This window comes from Fukomys damarensis, unplaced genomic scaffold, assembly GCF_012274545.1.
Source record: "Fukomys damarensis isolate Sample0158 unplaced genomic scaffold, DMR_v1.0_HiC HiC_scaffold_29, whole genome shotgun sequence".
NCBI classification, from domain to species: domain Eukaryota; kingdom Metazoa; phylum Chordata; class Mammalia; order Rodentia; family Bathyergidae; genus Fukomys; species Fukomys damarensis.
This window is the reverse complement of record NW_022900941.1, coordinates 32769937-32784709: the sequence shown is the minus strand read 5'-3', so window position 1 is coordinate 32784709 and position 14773 is coordinate 32769937. Positions and strand designations below refer to the sequence as shown.

Below are 14773 nucleotides of genomic sequence, written 5' to 3'. Positions count from 1 at the left end.
GTTTTGTTTTTTTTTTTTGGGGTTTTTTTTTTTTTTTTTTTGGTACCGGGGATTGAACTCGGGTCCTTGCGCTTGCAAGACACGCCACCGAACCACTGAGCTAAATCCCCGGCCCCAGAATTCATGGATTTTTAAAAGAATATTTATAGACCATCTAGCACTGTGTAGTTACATTCTTACTATAGAGAGGCAAATATCAGATATTGCAAATTACAGTATATAATGTGTTCCTAAAAAATTTAAAGAACCCTTTAAGAACAATAACAATGTTCAACGTAGCTTACAAATATTAGTTGATGAACAAAAAGAATGTGTATGTCATTTTCTTGAATGTTAATTTAGAATTTTAAATTTTTATTTGTACTATGCTTTAGACACACCTTCTGTGTTATGTGAGTATACAGAGCTCACATACATAACACTCTGTTCTCCAGTTCCTGATGCCTTCTAAACTCAAGAAGATTGTAGCTCTCTTTTCACATCACATGCGCCTTTATCTTTTGCTTTGCATTCTATAACAATGCGTTGGAACAATAGGCACAAAATAAATCATTGAATGTTTGTTAATTGATTGATGTTGCTACATGAAAGAAATAGTAATTTTCACATAATATCCAGGCTAGACTCTGAGGTACGAGTGTAGAAGGGAATTTGTATCTTTTTAGCATTTTATGTGCATTGGTATGTGTCAGCTGGTGTGAACTTGGACACATTCTACATGAGTTAATTTAGTAAAGAACACTTCCACATACCAAATACTTTTGTGACATTGCTTTATCAGTCTCATTCTCATTAAAAAGTAGCTATTTTTAAAATGTTCTTGCATACCACAATAAATTTCTGGATTTTATTTTCATAAACCAGAGTCTAGATTCTACAATTAAGTGAAAGATTTATTCAGCAAAAATGGCTACCTGTAGATTATGAGAAGGAACATCAAGTTCCTTAAGCTAAAAAAAAAATCAAATCATTTGTGAAAGAAATTGATAAAGATTTATAATGCACATCTGTTCTTGCTAGCTGAGGTCACTGACTTTAACATGTGATTATAGGTAGATAGGGTGGGATAATGTCTCTAAAGGCAGTGGGTCTGAATTTTTCTCTTCATCAAGGTAACTGGGGAGTGGATATGATGAAGCTGACCTACTTAGCCTCCTGTCTTCCAGTCCAGAAAACCACCAATGAAGGTGTCTCTTAAGGCCCTGCCAGGACATTTGGTTTATGAGAACACTGTAGCTAAGGACCAAGGTTACTTTAATAGCTCAGTTTCACAAACTTTCCTCCTCTGAGATCTCATAACTGCTACAATCAGAAGCTTTTAAAAAATAATTTAAAAATTCTCTATGGGGCTTCTCTACTGTCAAGAATATAATACCCAGGCTGAAAAATCATAGCTATCCAATTAAAACTGACTCTAGAAAGCAAGGAGGCCACAGTCCTATTTATGAAGTAGACATTTTATAAAATCAGAGGTATGAAATTATTGTCACGTGATTTTATTAATTTAAAAAATGCTTCTTGATGGGCAAACTCTTTAAAGGCTTGATACTGGTCCTAGAGAAACCATGGCTAAAGGAGAAGCCGTGGCCCATTCTTTATGTCTGCTGCAGCTCTCTAACAGTTGCCTTTGATCCTGAAAGTATTTGAAAAGATTCTTCCATGTGTGATTTTTCTGGGGGAATGTGACAAATTTGGGTGCAAAATAACTACTCAGATGTTTGTATCTGTTTCTCCAAATTGTATTTACTGTACTTTTCTGGAAATCCTTTAAGGATTTGTGGTAATAAAGGATCATTTCCTGTTTACAGCGTGAATATCGTAAAGCCTATGAAAAGTCAAAAACTGTCTACACAGCACCTCTTGATATGCTCCAAGTCACTCAAGCTAAGAAATCTCAAGAGATTGCCAGCGATGTGGACTACAGGCACATCTTACACAACTACAATTACCCGCCAGACAGTGTCAACATGGACCTCGCCAAGAAGGCATATGCACTGCAGAGTGACGTGAGTAGCCGGGCTCTCTCCAACCCCTCTTTTGACTGTGGAAACCAAAAGGGTTTCTCCATGGAGAATTGTTCTGGGCCCTTCCCAGAAGCATCTGTGTTGTCCTTTGTGAATAAACAAGTAGGTAAGGACAACTACTCTCGTAGTTCTGTAGGAACGTGGCCTTGAGGCTTAGGGACCCTTGGATTGGACTCCAGTTGTGTTTCCTTTTGGGAAACTTAGCAACCTTGGAAAAATAACCTTGCTGATTAATTGGAATAAAACAAAAGAATTGTTTTGCAGATTTAAATATATGCCAAGTTTGCACACTACCAGACCCTGGTCAAGTCCTCGATAGACATTCATATCATTATCACCACCATTATCGTGATTCATCATTATCAATAAGTTTTATATAAATTACTATTTTGTCTGAAAAGGAAATATCCTAAGTCATTTTCTGCATCCCTTATTAGAAATGAATTGTTTTCTGCAGATCAAAACTTCTTTAGGTAAATTAATTTATATGAGCTACACAATTAAATTCTTCATCCTAACAATTCTAATTTTAAATGTGGTAAAATACATATAATATAAAATTTACCATCTTGCCATTTTTAAATATACAGCGCAGCAGTGTTAAGTATATTTGCATGCTGTTGTCCAACCAGTGTCTATTTTTGTCTCTCAAAACAGAAACTATATATCTACTACCCAAAAACTTCCCATAACCCTTGGCAACCACCATTTTATTCTCTGATTCCATGTATTTGTCTACTCTAAGTATCTCACTTATGTGGAATCATAGTGTTGTCTTTGGTGACTGGCTTATTTCAGTTAGCATAAAGTCCTTCAGGGTCATCCATGTTGTAGCTTTTGTCGGAATTCCCTTACTTTTTATGGCTGGATAATATTCCCTTATATATATATACCGTACCACATTTTGTTTGGCTGTTCATCTGGTAGTGGATATTTAGGTTGCTTTGACCTTTTCACTATGGGAATAATGTTGCTATGACTATGAGTGTATGAAGGTCTCTTTTAAGATCTTGCTTTTAATTTTTTTAGATATATATCCAGAAATTGAATTGTTGGATATATGTTCTATATTTCAATTTGGATCATATGGTAGTTTCATTTTTACTTTTTTGAGGAACCATCATAGTACTTTCCCTACTGGCTAAACAGTTTTATACTCCTACCACTAACAACTCTATTATACACAATATTATCTTATTTGTTATTTAATTTTTCTGTGTTTCTTCATCTCAAATAGATTTTAAGCCTCTTAAGGGAAGAAATGAAATATTTTCTTGATTTTCTTTTTTATTCTAGTTAAGAGGCCCACACTGAAGAACAACTTGAATTTTGTATCTTGAATATGTTTTAGGTATTATCTGTGGCCAGACAACCAAAGTGGTGCATTCTTTTAATAGCATCAAGTAACTATTCCTCAAATAAAACTGCTTCCTTAAGCAAATTAATGAGTGCAACTACTTCAAAGTGTTTTGTCAGCCAACCACCCTGTGTGTTAGAGAAACACTCCTATGCAGGACAGTACATGTGAAGTACATTGTGTGCACACACACAGGACAGATAGCTACTATCCAGTCTTATCTAACTAGAAAATGGACACAATTACCTACCTTCAATGTGACCTGCAGGCCTAATTTGACCATAGAAGCATAATATGTAAAGTTTCAGGCAAACATCTTACATTTGATTATCTAAATACAATAATTTCATTTATTCTTTGAAATACAGTTTTTTATTTTTTGAGGTGAGGGTTACATTATATAGCTCAGGCTTGTCTCAAACTTGCTATTTTGGATTGGCCTCCAACTCATGATCCTCCTGCCTCCGCCTCTCAAATTGGGATTATAGACATGTGCCACCATGCTGGGCTGAAACAGAGCTTTCAATTGGAGATTTTCCACACTGGAGTTAGAATCCCACATACTTCCATTAAGTGGAAGTAAGGATAAAATGGAACACAGGCTAGTTAGAAAAAAAAAATCTGAGGACTCTTAGAATCTCCCACCAAAGAAATGCGTGAAATGATCTTCATATATCAAGTAATGAAGCTGCTCAAAAATCTTAAGAAGCATTTGAGCGAAATGTTGATTTTACCTAACAGGGAGAACAATGAACAGAGAAAGGTAACTTTTCTTTTTGTGTTTTAGGTTGAATACAAAGCTGACTACAACAGCTGGATGAAAGGTTGTGGCTGGATGCCTTTCGGGTCCCTGGAAATGGAAAAGGCAAAGCGAGCTTCTGATATCCTTAATGAGGTAAAGCTCCTGAGTGTGTCAGAGAGAGGTTTGTGATGATGTCACTTAAAGCTCTCAAAACCATGGGAATTGTCTCCTTTCTGTGTCATTGTCTGGTCATGGTTGCTGAGGAAAAAAAAATGTACCACAGTGTAAGTTAGCCAGGTAGGTAAGCATAGTCCTTTACATTACCCAGATTATTCATGTTAACCATTCCTAACAGATATATTTTAACACCTTTATTAAGGGATAGTTTAAATGTCATAAAACACCTATTTTAAGTGTACAGCTTAACAGATTTTAATAAATTCATGTAATCGTATAGTTGTTGCCACAAATGAGTTTTAAAATGTTAGTAGTACTCCAAACCATCACCTCACCCATTCCTGCTCTCATCTTCAGACCAATTGCTGATCTGCTCTCCGGCTATAGGTTTATCTTTTCTAGAAGTTTCTTTTTTGTCTGGCTTCTTTTGCTTCTTATAATGTTTTTGAGGTTATCTATGTTTCTTTGTGTGCCTATGATTCATTCCTTTTTTAAAAAGGGGTTGAGTAATATTCCTTTGTGTGGATATACCACATGTTGGTGGCCTCCTCACCAGTTGGTGGATGGATGGGTTGTTTCCAATTTGGGATGATTATAAGTAATGGAGCTGTTACAGAAATCTTCTTTGACGAATTTAACCTATGTTATATTCTTGGCGATTCTGAGGTAGTATATAAATTACTAGTCAGTCAAAGAAAAAACTGATGGTGCTGATCTTAAAGCAGTGAAGTTATTTGTACCTTTCTGTCATCTGCGGCAAACTCACTGTTGTCAGGTGACTGCATCATCTCAGAGGGTGACTGCAAGATGACATAGGCTGTGTGAGGGTCGTCTTTATTGTTCTTGTTGCATGATACTTTTACTTTTGATGAAAATATTTCACCTACTTGGAAATCTTTCAGAAAAAGGTTTTCTGGATTGGTGGTTTTCAGAAGATTGAACTTTAAAAAGCAATGTTAGTATTATGCAAAGTTGAGATGTAAAACAAGGGATAAGGGTTGGGAAAAATGGAGAAAAATCTAGGAATAAGGGTAGCTTCCTACTCCAGTGCTATAGAATGACAGGGAAATGATATTCCTAACAACTTTCTAGTGTGGTGCAGAGACACTCGGAATCTCCTTGCTTGCTTTCCTGTTAATGCTTCAGAGAATTCTGTGATGTTTCTGCTTAGTTTTTCATGCTGTAAGCAAGAAATTGAGGCTATAATTTAAGTCTGGTTCCTGAGAGTTATATTGGTCTGTGCTCCCCAATCACCCATAACTAGATTATTTTAAACATTGACTTTTGTGATGTATTTATTTTTCATCCAAATCAATCAAGACTCTAGTATTTTTACATTTTAAAATCAGGGGAAAAAATCTTCTAATGTCTCCAAGACAAATTTTAGGATTTCAATGTGTTAGCCTTCAGTCACAAGTAAAATAATCTTTCTTTTTGATTCACCAAACAGAAAAAGTATCGCCAACATCCAGACACACTTAAGTTTACCTCAATTGAAGATGCTCCAATTACAGTACAGTCCAAAATTAACCAGGCGCAGAGAAGTGATGTAAGTAGTCTTCCTATCTATACTTTAATAATTGTTAACTGATACAAACATATTTGTATTTCAAATTCATTGGTCACTTGTAACCAATTGTGCAATCTAAAGTGTCTGACATGGACAACTGCATATTTCTCTGGCTGTTCATTTAAGCACGCCTTATTCTTTTGGGTATTATGTACAGTGCACTGGCTGTCCTTGCAGCCCCTTGACATGGCTTTCTAAGGAAAAGGGAAGAGCGACTTCTCTTAATGACAACTGCAAGCGATCTCAAGAAATGATCAGAAAGAATGAAGATACACACTACATCAAATAAAGGAATTACATTTTAAGTCAAAGCTAGGACAAAAATCATGTACAATAAAATCACCCCTACATCCCTTATCCATAAAATATAACATCGTTGTTTCATATCTCCATTGTATTACCCTTACCCATGCTTGTGAAAGTGTCTGCAAGTTAACATTTTTATTGGGTCACTACCCTAACCAGGTGCCCCGTGCAGGTCCAGAGGTTCTAGTGTACACCAGGGGATCTGTGCAAAGACTGAACTGGCACTAAGGTAGAACCTTATGCAACTGCACTTGTGACCCTGAGTCCCTACAGATGTGTACAGATGAATACGGGGACAGTATAGAGTGTCATTCCTGAAACCACCACTGTGCAGCCTGATCCCCTCTGAAATTATTTTCCTGCAGCATTAAATGTTTTTCTCTACTTTATTTATGTATACACTTTTCTCTTCTAGATCGCTTACAAAGCCAAAGGAGAGGAAATTCTGCACAAATACAGCCTGCCAGCAGACCTGCCACAATTCATTCAGGCTAAAGTTAATGCCTATAATATCAGCGAGGTGTGTGTGGACTCAGGCTGATGTGCATGTTTAGCTGCCACTAATGTAGTCTTGGGCTGTGTCAAATGATATTTTTCTTTCAGACCACATACAAAGCTGACCTGAAAGACTTGAGCAAGAAGGGCTATGACCTGAGAACCGATGCGATTCCCATCAAAGCTGCCAAGGCTGCCAGGCAGGCAGCCAGTGACGTAAGTCTAGCTGTGGTCGTGTTTGTAACTAGAAAATGTGAGTGGGCTTAGGGTCTGCCAGGTTTCCTAAAGTCACTGATTCTGGTGTCCCTGACTGGAAACAAGTCTGGCTGAAAACTATTCAGGAGAGAAAGTTCTACAGATCCAAATTTTCTTGTCGGAAAGGATTGGCATAACCACTACTAATGAGTTCCTATCAAGGATCCTAATTTAGAATCCCTGCACAAATTCACACTGCTTCTCTCATGGAAATAAGGAGGCAATTTACCGTTTAAGTTGTAATAGTCTTCTGATGGTAAAATTTTATCTCAAAGCTTTTTGAGTTTGGATGATTTTCCTGTTTTCCCTTTCCTCTTTTTTTTTCTTCATTACATCTAGAGACTGATGGATTGGCATCGAGCTTTACATATTCTAGTAATCATTAGTTTCCCTCAAGTTAAGACTTTTAAGAGACTGAGAGTATAGCTTAGTAGCAGAGCCCATGCTTAACATGCATTGAGCCCTTTGTTCAATCTACAGCACCAAAAATAATAAAAAATTATTTCTTGGCCACTTTCAGTTTAGCCCCCAAACTGATGTTTTTCTGCCTTGATATTTGAATAAAATTGGCTCAAGCCCCACCTGTTGGTCTTTCATATCCTCAGAATCAAACATACTTGAAAAAAATGTTCATCGGTATGAAACATGTATAGACGTTTTTCTGTCATTATCCCCTAAACAATGTATTTGGTGGGCAGGGATTTAGCTCAGTGGTTCCACTGCCTGCCTTGCAAGTGCAAGGACCGGAGTTCGATCCCAGGTACCAAAAAAAAACAAAACAAACAGACAATATATATAGCATTTACATTATACTAGGTATTATAAATAATCTGGAGATGACATAAAGAATATGAGAAGGTGTGCATAGGTTATATACAAATACTCTGACATTTAATATAAAGGACTTGAATATCCATGGATTTTTGTGTCTGCAGGGGCTTGGGGTGGGGCTGGCAGTCTTAGAACCAATCCTGTTTGAACTCTGAGGGATGACTATATATATATAAAACTGGATATCAGTTTGGTTATTGACAGTAATTTCTGGGAATCTCAGTTATTTCCATCATGGACTCATTGATCAGTTGAAACTTCAAAGTTACATTAAAAAATATTTCTACCTTTATTTCCAATAGGTTCAGTACAAAAAAGATTATGAAAAAGCTAAAGGGAAGATGGTTGGCTTCCAAAGTCTCCAAGATGATCCTAAACTGGTACATTATATGAATGTGGCCAAAATACAATCGGACCGGGAGTATAAAAAAGACTATGAAAAGATGAAGACCAAATACAACACACCTCACGACATGTTCAATGTTGTGGCAGCCAAGAAAGCACAGGATGTCATCAGCAATGTCAACTACAAGCATTCTCTGCACCATTACACCTACCTGCCTGACGCCGTGAACCTGGAATTGTCTAAAAACGTGATGCACATACAGAGTGATGTAAGTCACCCACATCCCACAGGGGCACCACCTTTCATGTCAGAGCCGCTGCCGGCGCCCACACCCCTCCTCTCTCCCGTTACTGCAGAATGCCTACAAAGAGGACTACAACACCTGGATGAAGGGCATTGGCTGGATACCCATCGGTAGTCTCGATTTAGAAAAAGTCAAAAAGGCGGGCGATGCCCTGAACGAAAAGAAGTACAGGCAGCACCCAGATACCCTCAAGTTCACTAGCATCGTGGACTCCCCTGTTATGGTCCAGGCAAAGCAGAACACTCAGCAAGTCAGTGATGTGAGTACAACTAAAGAGAGGGCAAAGGGAGTGAAGGGAAGCTCTTTAAAAAATAGGTATCAGCTCAACGTTTTTAATTCTTCTGAGCCAATATCTTATCCTTTTAAATGTCATTTTATATAATTAATTTTAAAATGGAATTACAAATTACTTTTAGTTTGTACATGAACATTTTCTTTTTGCTTTAAAAAATTTTTTTAACTTTTTAAAAACACATTTTCCTTTTTAACCACTTTTTTATTTTTATTTTTTTGAGACAGGTCTCAATAGGCAGTTCAGGCTGGCCTTGAACTCACTATATAGTCCAAGCTGGCCTTGACCATGCAGTGATTCTCTTGCCTCAGCCTCCTCAGTGCTGGGATTACAAGAGTGTATCACCATGCCCGGCTCCTAACCACCTTTATATGACTGTGTTACTGAATAAGTTTTAACTTGGTCCAAAAGTGCTAATACTAAACACACATACACAGAATTTAATTTTATATCACAGATACTTTATTGTGGAATGTTCTTTGTTTGCAATTAATTTTATGTTGAGTTTTTTATGTTTGCTTTTTTATATAAAATATCAATATAGGGGAATAATATACATAAGTGTATATTTTTGCTTCATAGAATCAACATACACAGTGACTTTTTTTTGAGGGGGGGTTTGAGACAGGGTCTCACTATGTAGTTGAGACTGACCTGGAACTCACTATGTAGCCCAGGCTGGTCTTGAACTCACAGTGATCCTCCTGCCTCAGCCTCCCGAGTGCTGGGATTACAGGCATGCGCTACCACGCCCGGCTTCACAGTGACATTTTGACTGGTTTCAGCGACAATTAGTGGTGTTTGCCTGCCTGAAAGTGAGCAGTATATATGCTGTGTCCAAAGCCAAAATTTTTATCTTTCACACAGTTTTTTAACTTTCATGAATTCTATCTGCTAAATATTTTCTTCCAAAAGGAAAGTTTGATGTAAGAGCCACAAGGACATCAAAAGCATTCACTCGTTAATTCATTTAATGAATATTTCTGAGCATCTCCCATGTGCCAGGCACTATATAATGTGCTGATGACACAAAGAAAAACTAGTGGAGTCTTAGTGGGATATAGGAATTAAGAATACAGGACAAGCGCATAAGACAGAGGTATAGATATGAACAGAGTGTTGCCACGCAGAGAGATTACTACTGCAGAAGGCATAATTTAAGTAAGCACAAGATAAGTGGGTAACTGCCGACCAGAGGTTCCTTGGCAAATAGGAGAAAGGACTATTTCTGGCCAAAGGAAAGAAAGGATGAACGGAAGGAAATGAAAAGTTCAGGACTGTGACCCCACTGTTGGACGCGTATGCTAATTTGTAGGCTCTAGACATGGGGGAGGGAATAGGAGATGTTGGCGATTGTTAATCGATAGAGTTCCATGTTTTAATAGATAATACTCTCAGGAAAGTGTGGAGAGTGTATGGGAGAACTGAGACTGGAGGCAAGAAGAAGAACTAGAAGGCTATTACGGCAATCAAAGGGAAGACTCTGTCGAAACTAAGGCAGCGGCAAGGAGAAAGGTGGAAGTGTTTAGAATTAATGAGACTTTTTTTTTGCATGTTTAAACATTGTTCCTAAAGGCAGTGAGGAATTAAAGATAATTCTTAGATTCCTAGAAGAAATTACTTGGTATTTGGGAATTAATTTAGATACTAACCATTTTAGATTTTCCTTCTATACAAACAAATATAGCTTTGCTATTCCCCATAGTCATCCTTGGGAAAGGAAGATATATATTCTAAATGGCAATTAAAAGACCGAAAATCTACTTGTGATTCTGGATCTTAGTTTTAGTAATTAAACAATTCATTTATTTTCTATGAATAAGAGAAGGGTAAACTAAGATCCATACTTCACATACAGTAAGATCTCACATCACACAATGTCTTTCAGTGAAAAGTGTATGTAATTCTTTAAAATGACAAGGTAAATATGGAATGGTAAACTTTATAAGTATGTTGAATTCATATATAAGTATCTTCCTATTAAGAGGAAATTATTATGTAGTTTTATTGATATAATTGTAATTGGAACTTTTTTTGACAAAAATAAAACTCTTTTGGGCCAGGGATTTGGCTCAGTGGTTTTGCTGCTTGCCTCACAAGTGCAAGAGCCCGAGTTCAATCCCCAGTACCAAAAAAAGCCAAAACAACAGAAAAACTTGTTTTGTTTTGTTTTTTCTTTTTTTTTTTGGTGCCAGGGATTGAACTTGGGCCCTTGTGCTTATGAGGCAGGAAGTGAAACCACTGAGCCAAATCCCTGGCCCCCAAAATAATACTCATTCTAACTACTGTTTCCTCTGCAGGGATGAAAAGCCAAAAATGAAATAATAAGAACAAAAAACTTAAGAACTATTAACTCTACTGGCAAAGAATAAACTTATCCTGCTTTGGAGAATTCTGTTAGTCATGTTAGGGTTTTGCATTTTAATTTACTTCCCCTGCATTTCTGGCAGCCAAAGATTTCCATTTTGTTAAGGGTTTTTTCCTTTTTCAATTTTAATACACAAATTGTTGAGTCTTCCTAAAGATATGTTTATTTTTTAAGTGAAAATGTCTTTTTGTTTTGTTTTGTTTTTTGTGGTTCTTTTTTGCTGGCACTATGGGGTAAACCAAGAGCTTTCCTCCTAAGCTATATCCCCACAATGCCTTCCCTCATATACATTTTTTCTTCAGACAGAGTCTTGCTAAATTGTTAAGTTGCCCAGACTGGGATTGACTTTATGATCCTCCTGCCTCAGCTTCACAGGGTGCTGGGATTGCAGGCTTGCACAACCACGCCAGGCTCCTTTGATGATTTTTAATAATAGAAACAAATGAGAGAATAACTCCGTTAAGTGTGTGATTGGTTTCACTTTTTGCACAATGTGTAATGCTTTTTTATTTTTGTGCCTGTGTGTTGCAGGTCTTATACAAAGCTAAAGGAGAAGATGTAAAGCATAAATACACAATCAGTCCTGATCTTCCACAGTTTCTCCAGGCCAAGTGTAATGCTTACAACATAAGTGATGTAAGTAGGATCTTTGATGGGGTGTAAATCCCAGACCTGACAATAGAATGATAACATTTTAGAGAAAGACTGTGCCTTGACAAGTATGTAGTACAGTTCTCCACATCGCCCCCAGAGGAGCATATCCCAGGATGATGATTCTTTACCTGCCAAGTTGGCTCTTTGTAAGGTAGGGTAGCAGTAACATCCTTCTTTATGTGGAGTCCGCCATTTGTTCCCCTAAAACTTCTACTTTGTTTTCCTAGTTTCATGTGGAGGAGGCTATTATCTTTCAGAAAATTGAAAATAAATGAAATCTTTATTATTTTATAATAATCCTAAAATTTCTAAAGTTGATCACTAGATCTTCTCTTGACCTTTGTTTCATAAGACTGGACAGCTTTGTTTTTCTCTCAGTTCTCACATACCAGTTGTTTCCAAAACCTTTATTACTCTCCTCTGGATCTCCTCCAGTTTTTCAGTGTCCCTCTTCCAGAACATGCCAAAAGTAGATTTGGAATAACAGTTAGTTGAGGGTTTAGCAGTTTCCTGCTAGACACGATGTGTGACACTTCACTAGAAGGCTATGTGGAGTTGGCAATTCTTTTAGATTCTGTCTGAAAAAGAACAAGCAATCCCAGCAGCTGAGAAATCGCTTCAGCTGGTTGAATACAGAACATGCTGACATCCTTTTTGGTTTTCCACCCCAGGTCTGTTACAAACGGGACTGGCATGATTTAATAGCTAAGGGCAACAATGTCCTGGCCGATGCTATTCCCATCGCTGCAGCCAAGTCATCAAGAAACATTGCCAGTGATGTGAGTAAAAATTTTAGGTGAAAGCTGAGTGATTGCCTGCTTAAAAAGTAATCAAATATGTATTTGTTTAAATGGATGCCTCACTGAAAACAGTTTGTTGACTTAATGACATTCACATTGTGCACATAATATTGTTTTGAAAACCTGTCACTTTCTCAGTATTTTTGTCACTCTTTTCAATTGACCCCACTTGGTAGAGCTGTCATAACCTCGACAGAGGCTTTCCCCACTGATTCATGGGCCAAGTTACCTTTGCTGACACATTTCCCTCACAGCCTCAACACCCGGGGAAACACTAACATGTCAAATTCAAATGACTGCTTGCATTATAATTGTATTTAAAAGACTGAAAAGATGTTATATAAATGTACATATTTTTATAAACCAACTGAGAAAAGACCACTTTTTTAGGATACAATTTTGATTTGGCTAAACTGGTGCCTATTTCATCTGTAATAATTTTTTTAAAAAGAATGTACATCCCATCTTTGGGAAACAAAAGTTTCAGAAAGCATACATGGCTTGCAAGCCACTGTCAGACACTACTCCAGGGGCAACAGTCTTGGCTGAGAAAAGAGAAGGGTAAGAGTCAGGGATTTAGCACAGAGGCACTGTACCTGCCTTGCAAGCGCAAGGTCCTGAGTTTGATCCCTGGTACCAAAAACAAAAAGGAGAGAAGGAAGAAACCAACCATGTGTGTAGCCACATAAGGGACAAGGGAATAAGGACTCTACATCTGTTATTGTAGGGGTGGTACTACCAACATTTTCCTCAGAGCTTTGAACACATTCATATCACCATGAAATACTTGTACCTTAAGTAGAAAGTGAAGGTTTGACATAAAACTACCCCCCCTGTTTTTAGCAATTGCACTTTACTTTTTCTCACATACTTGATAATCCTTGGACTTGCTGAATCCTCATTTATGAACCCATACTTACATTGCAGTATAAGAAGAGCTCAGGGCCTGCACACTTTAGATGGATTTTAATTCTCTTGTATAAAAATTGAGGTTTTGACCTGCTATAGAATGCTTAATCTATTTCCCATTGCTGATCCCAGCAGTGAGAGACCTTGAATAGGTTAGTTTTTAAAATTAGGTTTTGCTCATGAGAAAGCCCCACAAAAGTTCCTGCCCTTACTGTAGCTCCTTAATTTATTTACAGCTGCTTAAGCTGTGAATTTGGAGAGAAGCTGCTGATAATCAGGTTTGGTGAAGGCCCAGCTAACTACACAGCGAGTACTCATAGCCATTATGGGAAATCACATGTTGGACTAGAGAAAGTCACATCCTACGAAACCAAGAGATACTTGGAAGGAGTCATGTTCATAGTAAATGTGAAAACTCATTGGGTTTTAAATGTCATTCTACATGCAGACCACCTGTAGGAATCAAGGCCAGGAAAAAAAGTGGTCTTGAATTAATTAATTTATTTATTTTGGTCTTGAATTTATAATAACGTTCCGTTGAAATGCACACCATACCGCCAGCAGTTTGAAACAAATGTTTTAACTCAGGGCTTTCTGGCATGAGGTGTCCTTTGCATTTCTTCAACACTCCCAGAAAGTGCCTACGACTTTGCCAACCAAATTTTATCTCTGCAGTACAAATACAAAGAAGCACATGAGAAGTCGAAGGGAAAGCATGTGGGTTTTAGAAGCCTCCAGGATGATCCGAAGCTGGTCCATTACATGAATGTGGCAAAGCTGCAGTCTGATCGTGAATACAAGAAGAACTATGAGAATACCAAAACCAGCTACCATACCCCTGGGGACATGGTTAGCATTACAGCTGCAAAGATGGCCCAGGATGTGGCCACCAATGTGAACTACAAACAGCCGCTACATCACTACACGTACCTACCTGATGCCATGAGTTTTGAGCACACAAGGAATGCGAATCAAATTCAGAGTGATGTAAGTGGATATAACATAACAGATTCAGAAATGTTGGGTTTTTTGTTTTGTTTTGTTTTGGTACTGGGGATTGAACTCGGGTCCTTGGGCTTGCCAGGCAGGCCACTGAACCGCTGAGCTAAATCCCCAGCCCCAGAAATGTTGGGATGGTTATTTCTCTCCATTTTATTAGGCTTCAGAATACAGAAAGATTTTTTTTTTTTTTGGAGGGAGAGAGACTTACTTTATTTTTTTTTCAGCTTTAATTGAGTTTATTGGTACGTTTTAGAGATACAGTACAGTTAAATTCATTGTTGGGATCTTATACCTCTACATGACAGGTCTTGGTTCTCATTTTTTCCCCTTGCCTGCCCTCC

General features: G+C 37.6%; 1 protein-coding gene across 2 annotated transcripts in view; it reads left to right on the top strand.

Annotated features, from left to right (window-relative positions):
• Neb (nebulin) overlaps positions 1–14773 on the top strand; it is a 224331-nt gene that overhangs the window by 45334 nt on the left and 164224 nt on the right. For both annotated transcript variants that reach the window (XM_033757144.1, XM_033757143.1), the window contains 10 exons: positions 1809–2006; positions 4169–4276; positions 5751–5849; positions 6592–6696; positions 6780–6887; positions 8060–8371; positions 8460–8666; positions 11599–11703; positions 12393–12500; positions 14106–14417. In XM_033757144.1, the coding sequence (XP_033613035.1) occupies positions 1809–2006; positions 4169–4276; positions 5751–5849; positions 6592–6696; positions 6780–6887; positions 8060–8371; positions 8460–8666; positions 11599–11703; positions 12393–12500; positions 14106–14417 (1662 nt within the window). The remainder of the gene's footprint in view (positions 1–1808; positions 2007–4168; positions 4277–5750; positions 5850–6591; positions 6697–6779; positions 6888–8059; positions 8372–8459; positions 8667–11598; positions 11704–12392; positions 12501–14105; positions 14418–14773) is intronic.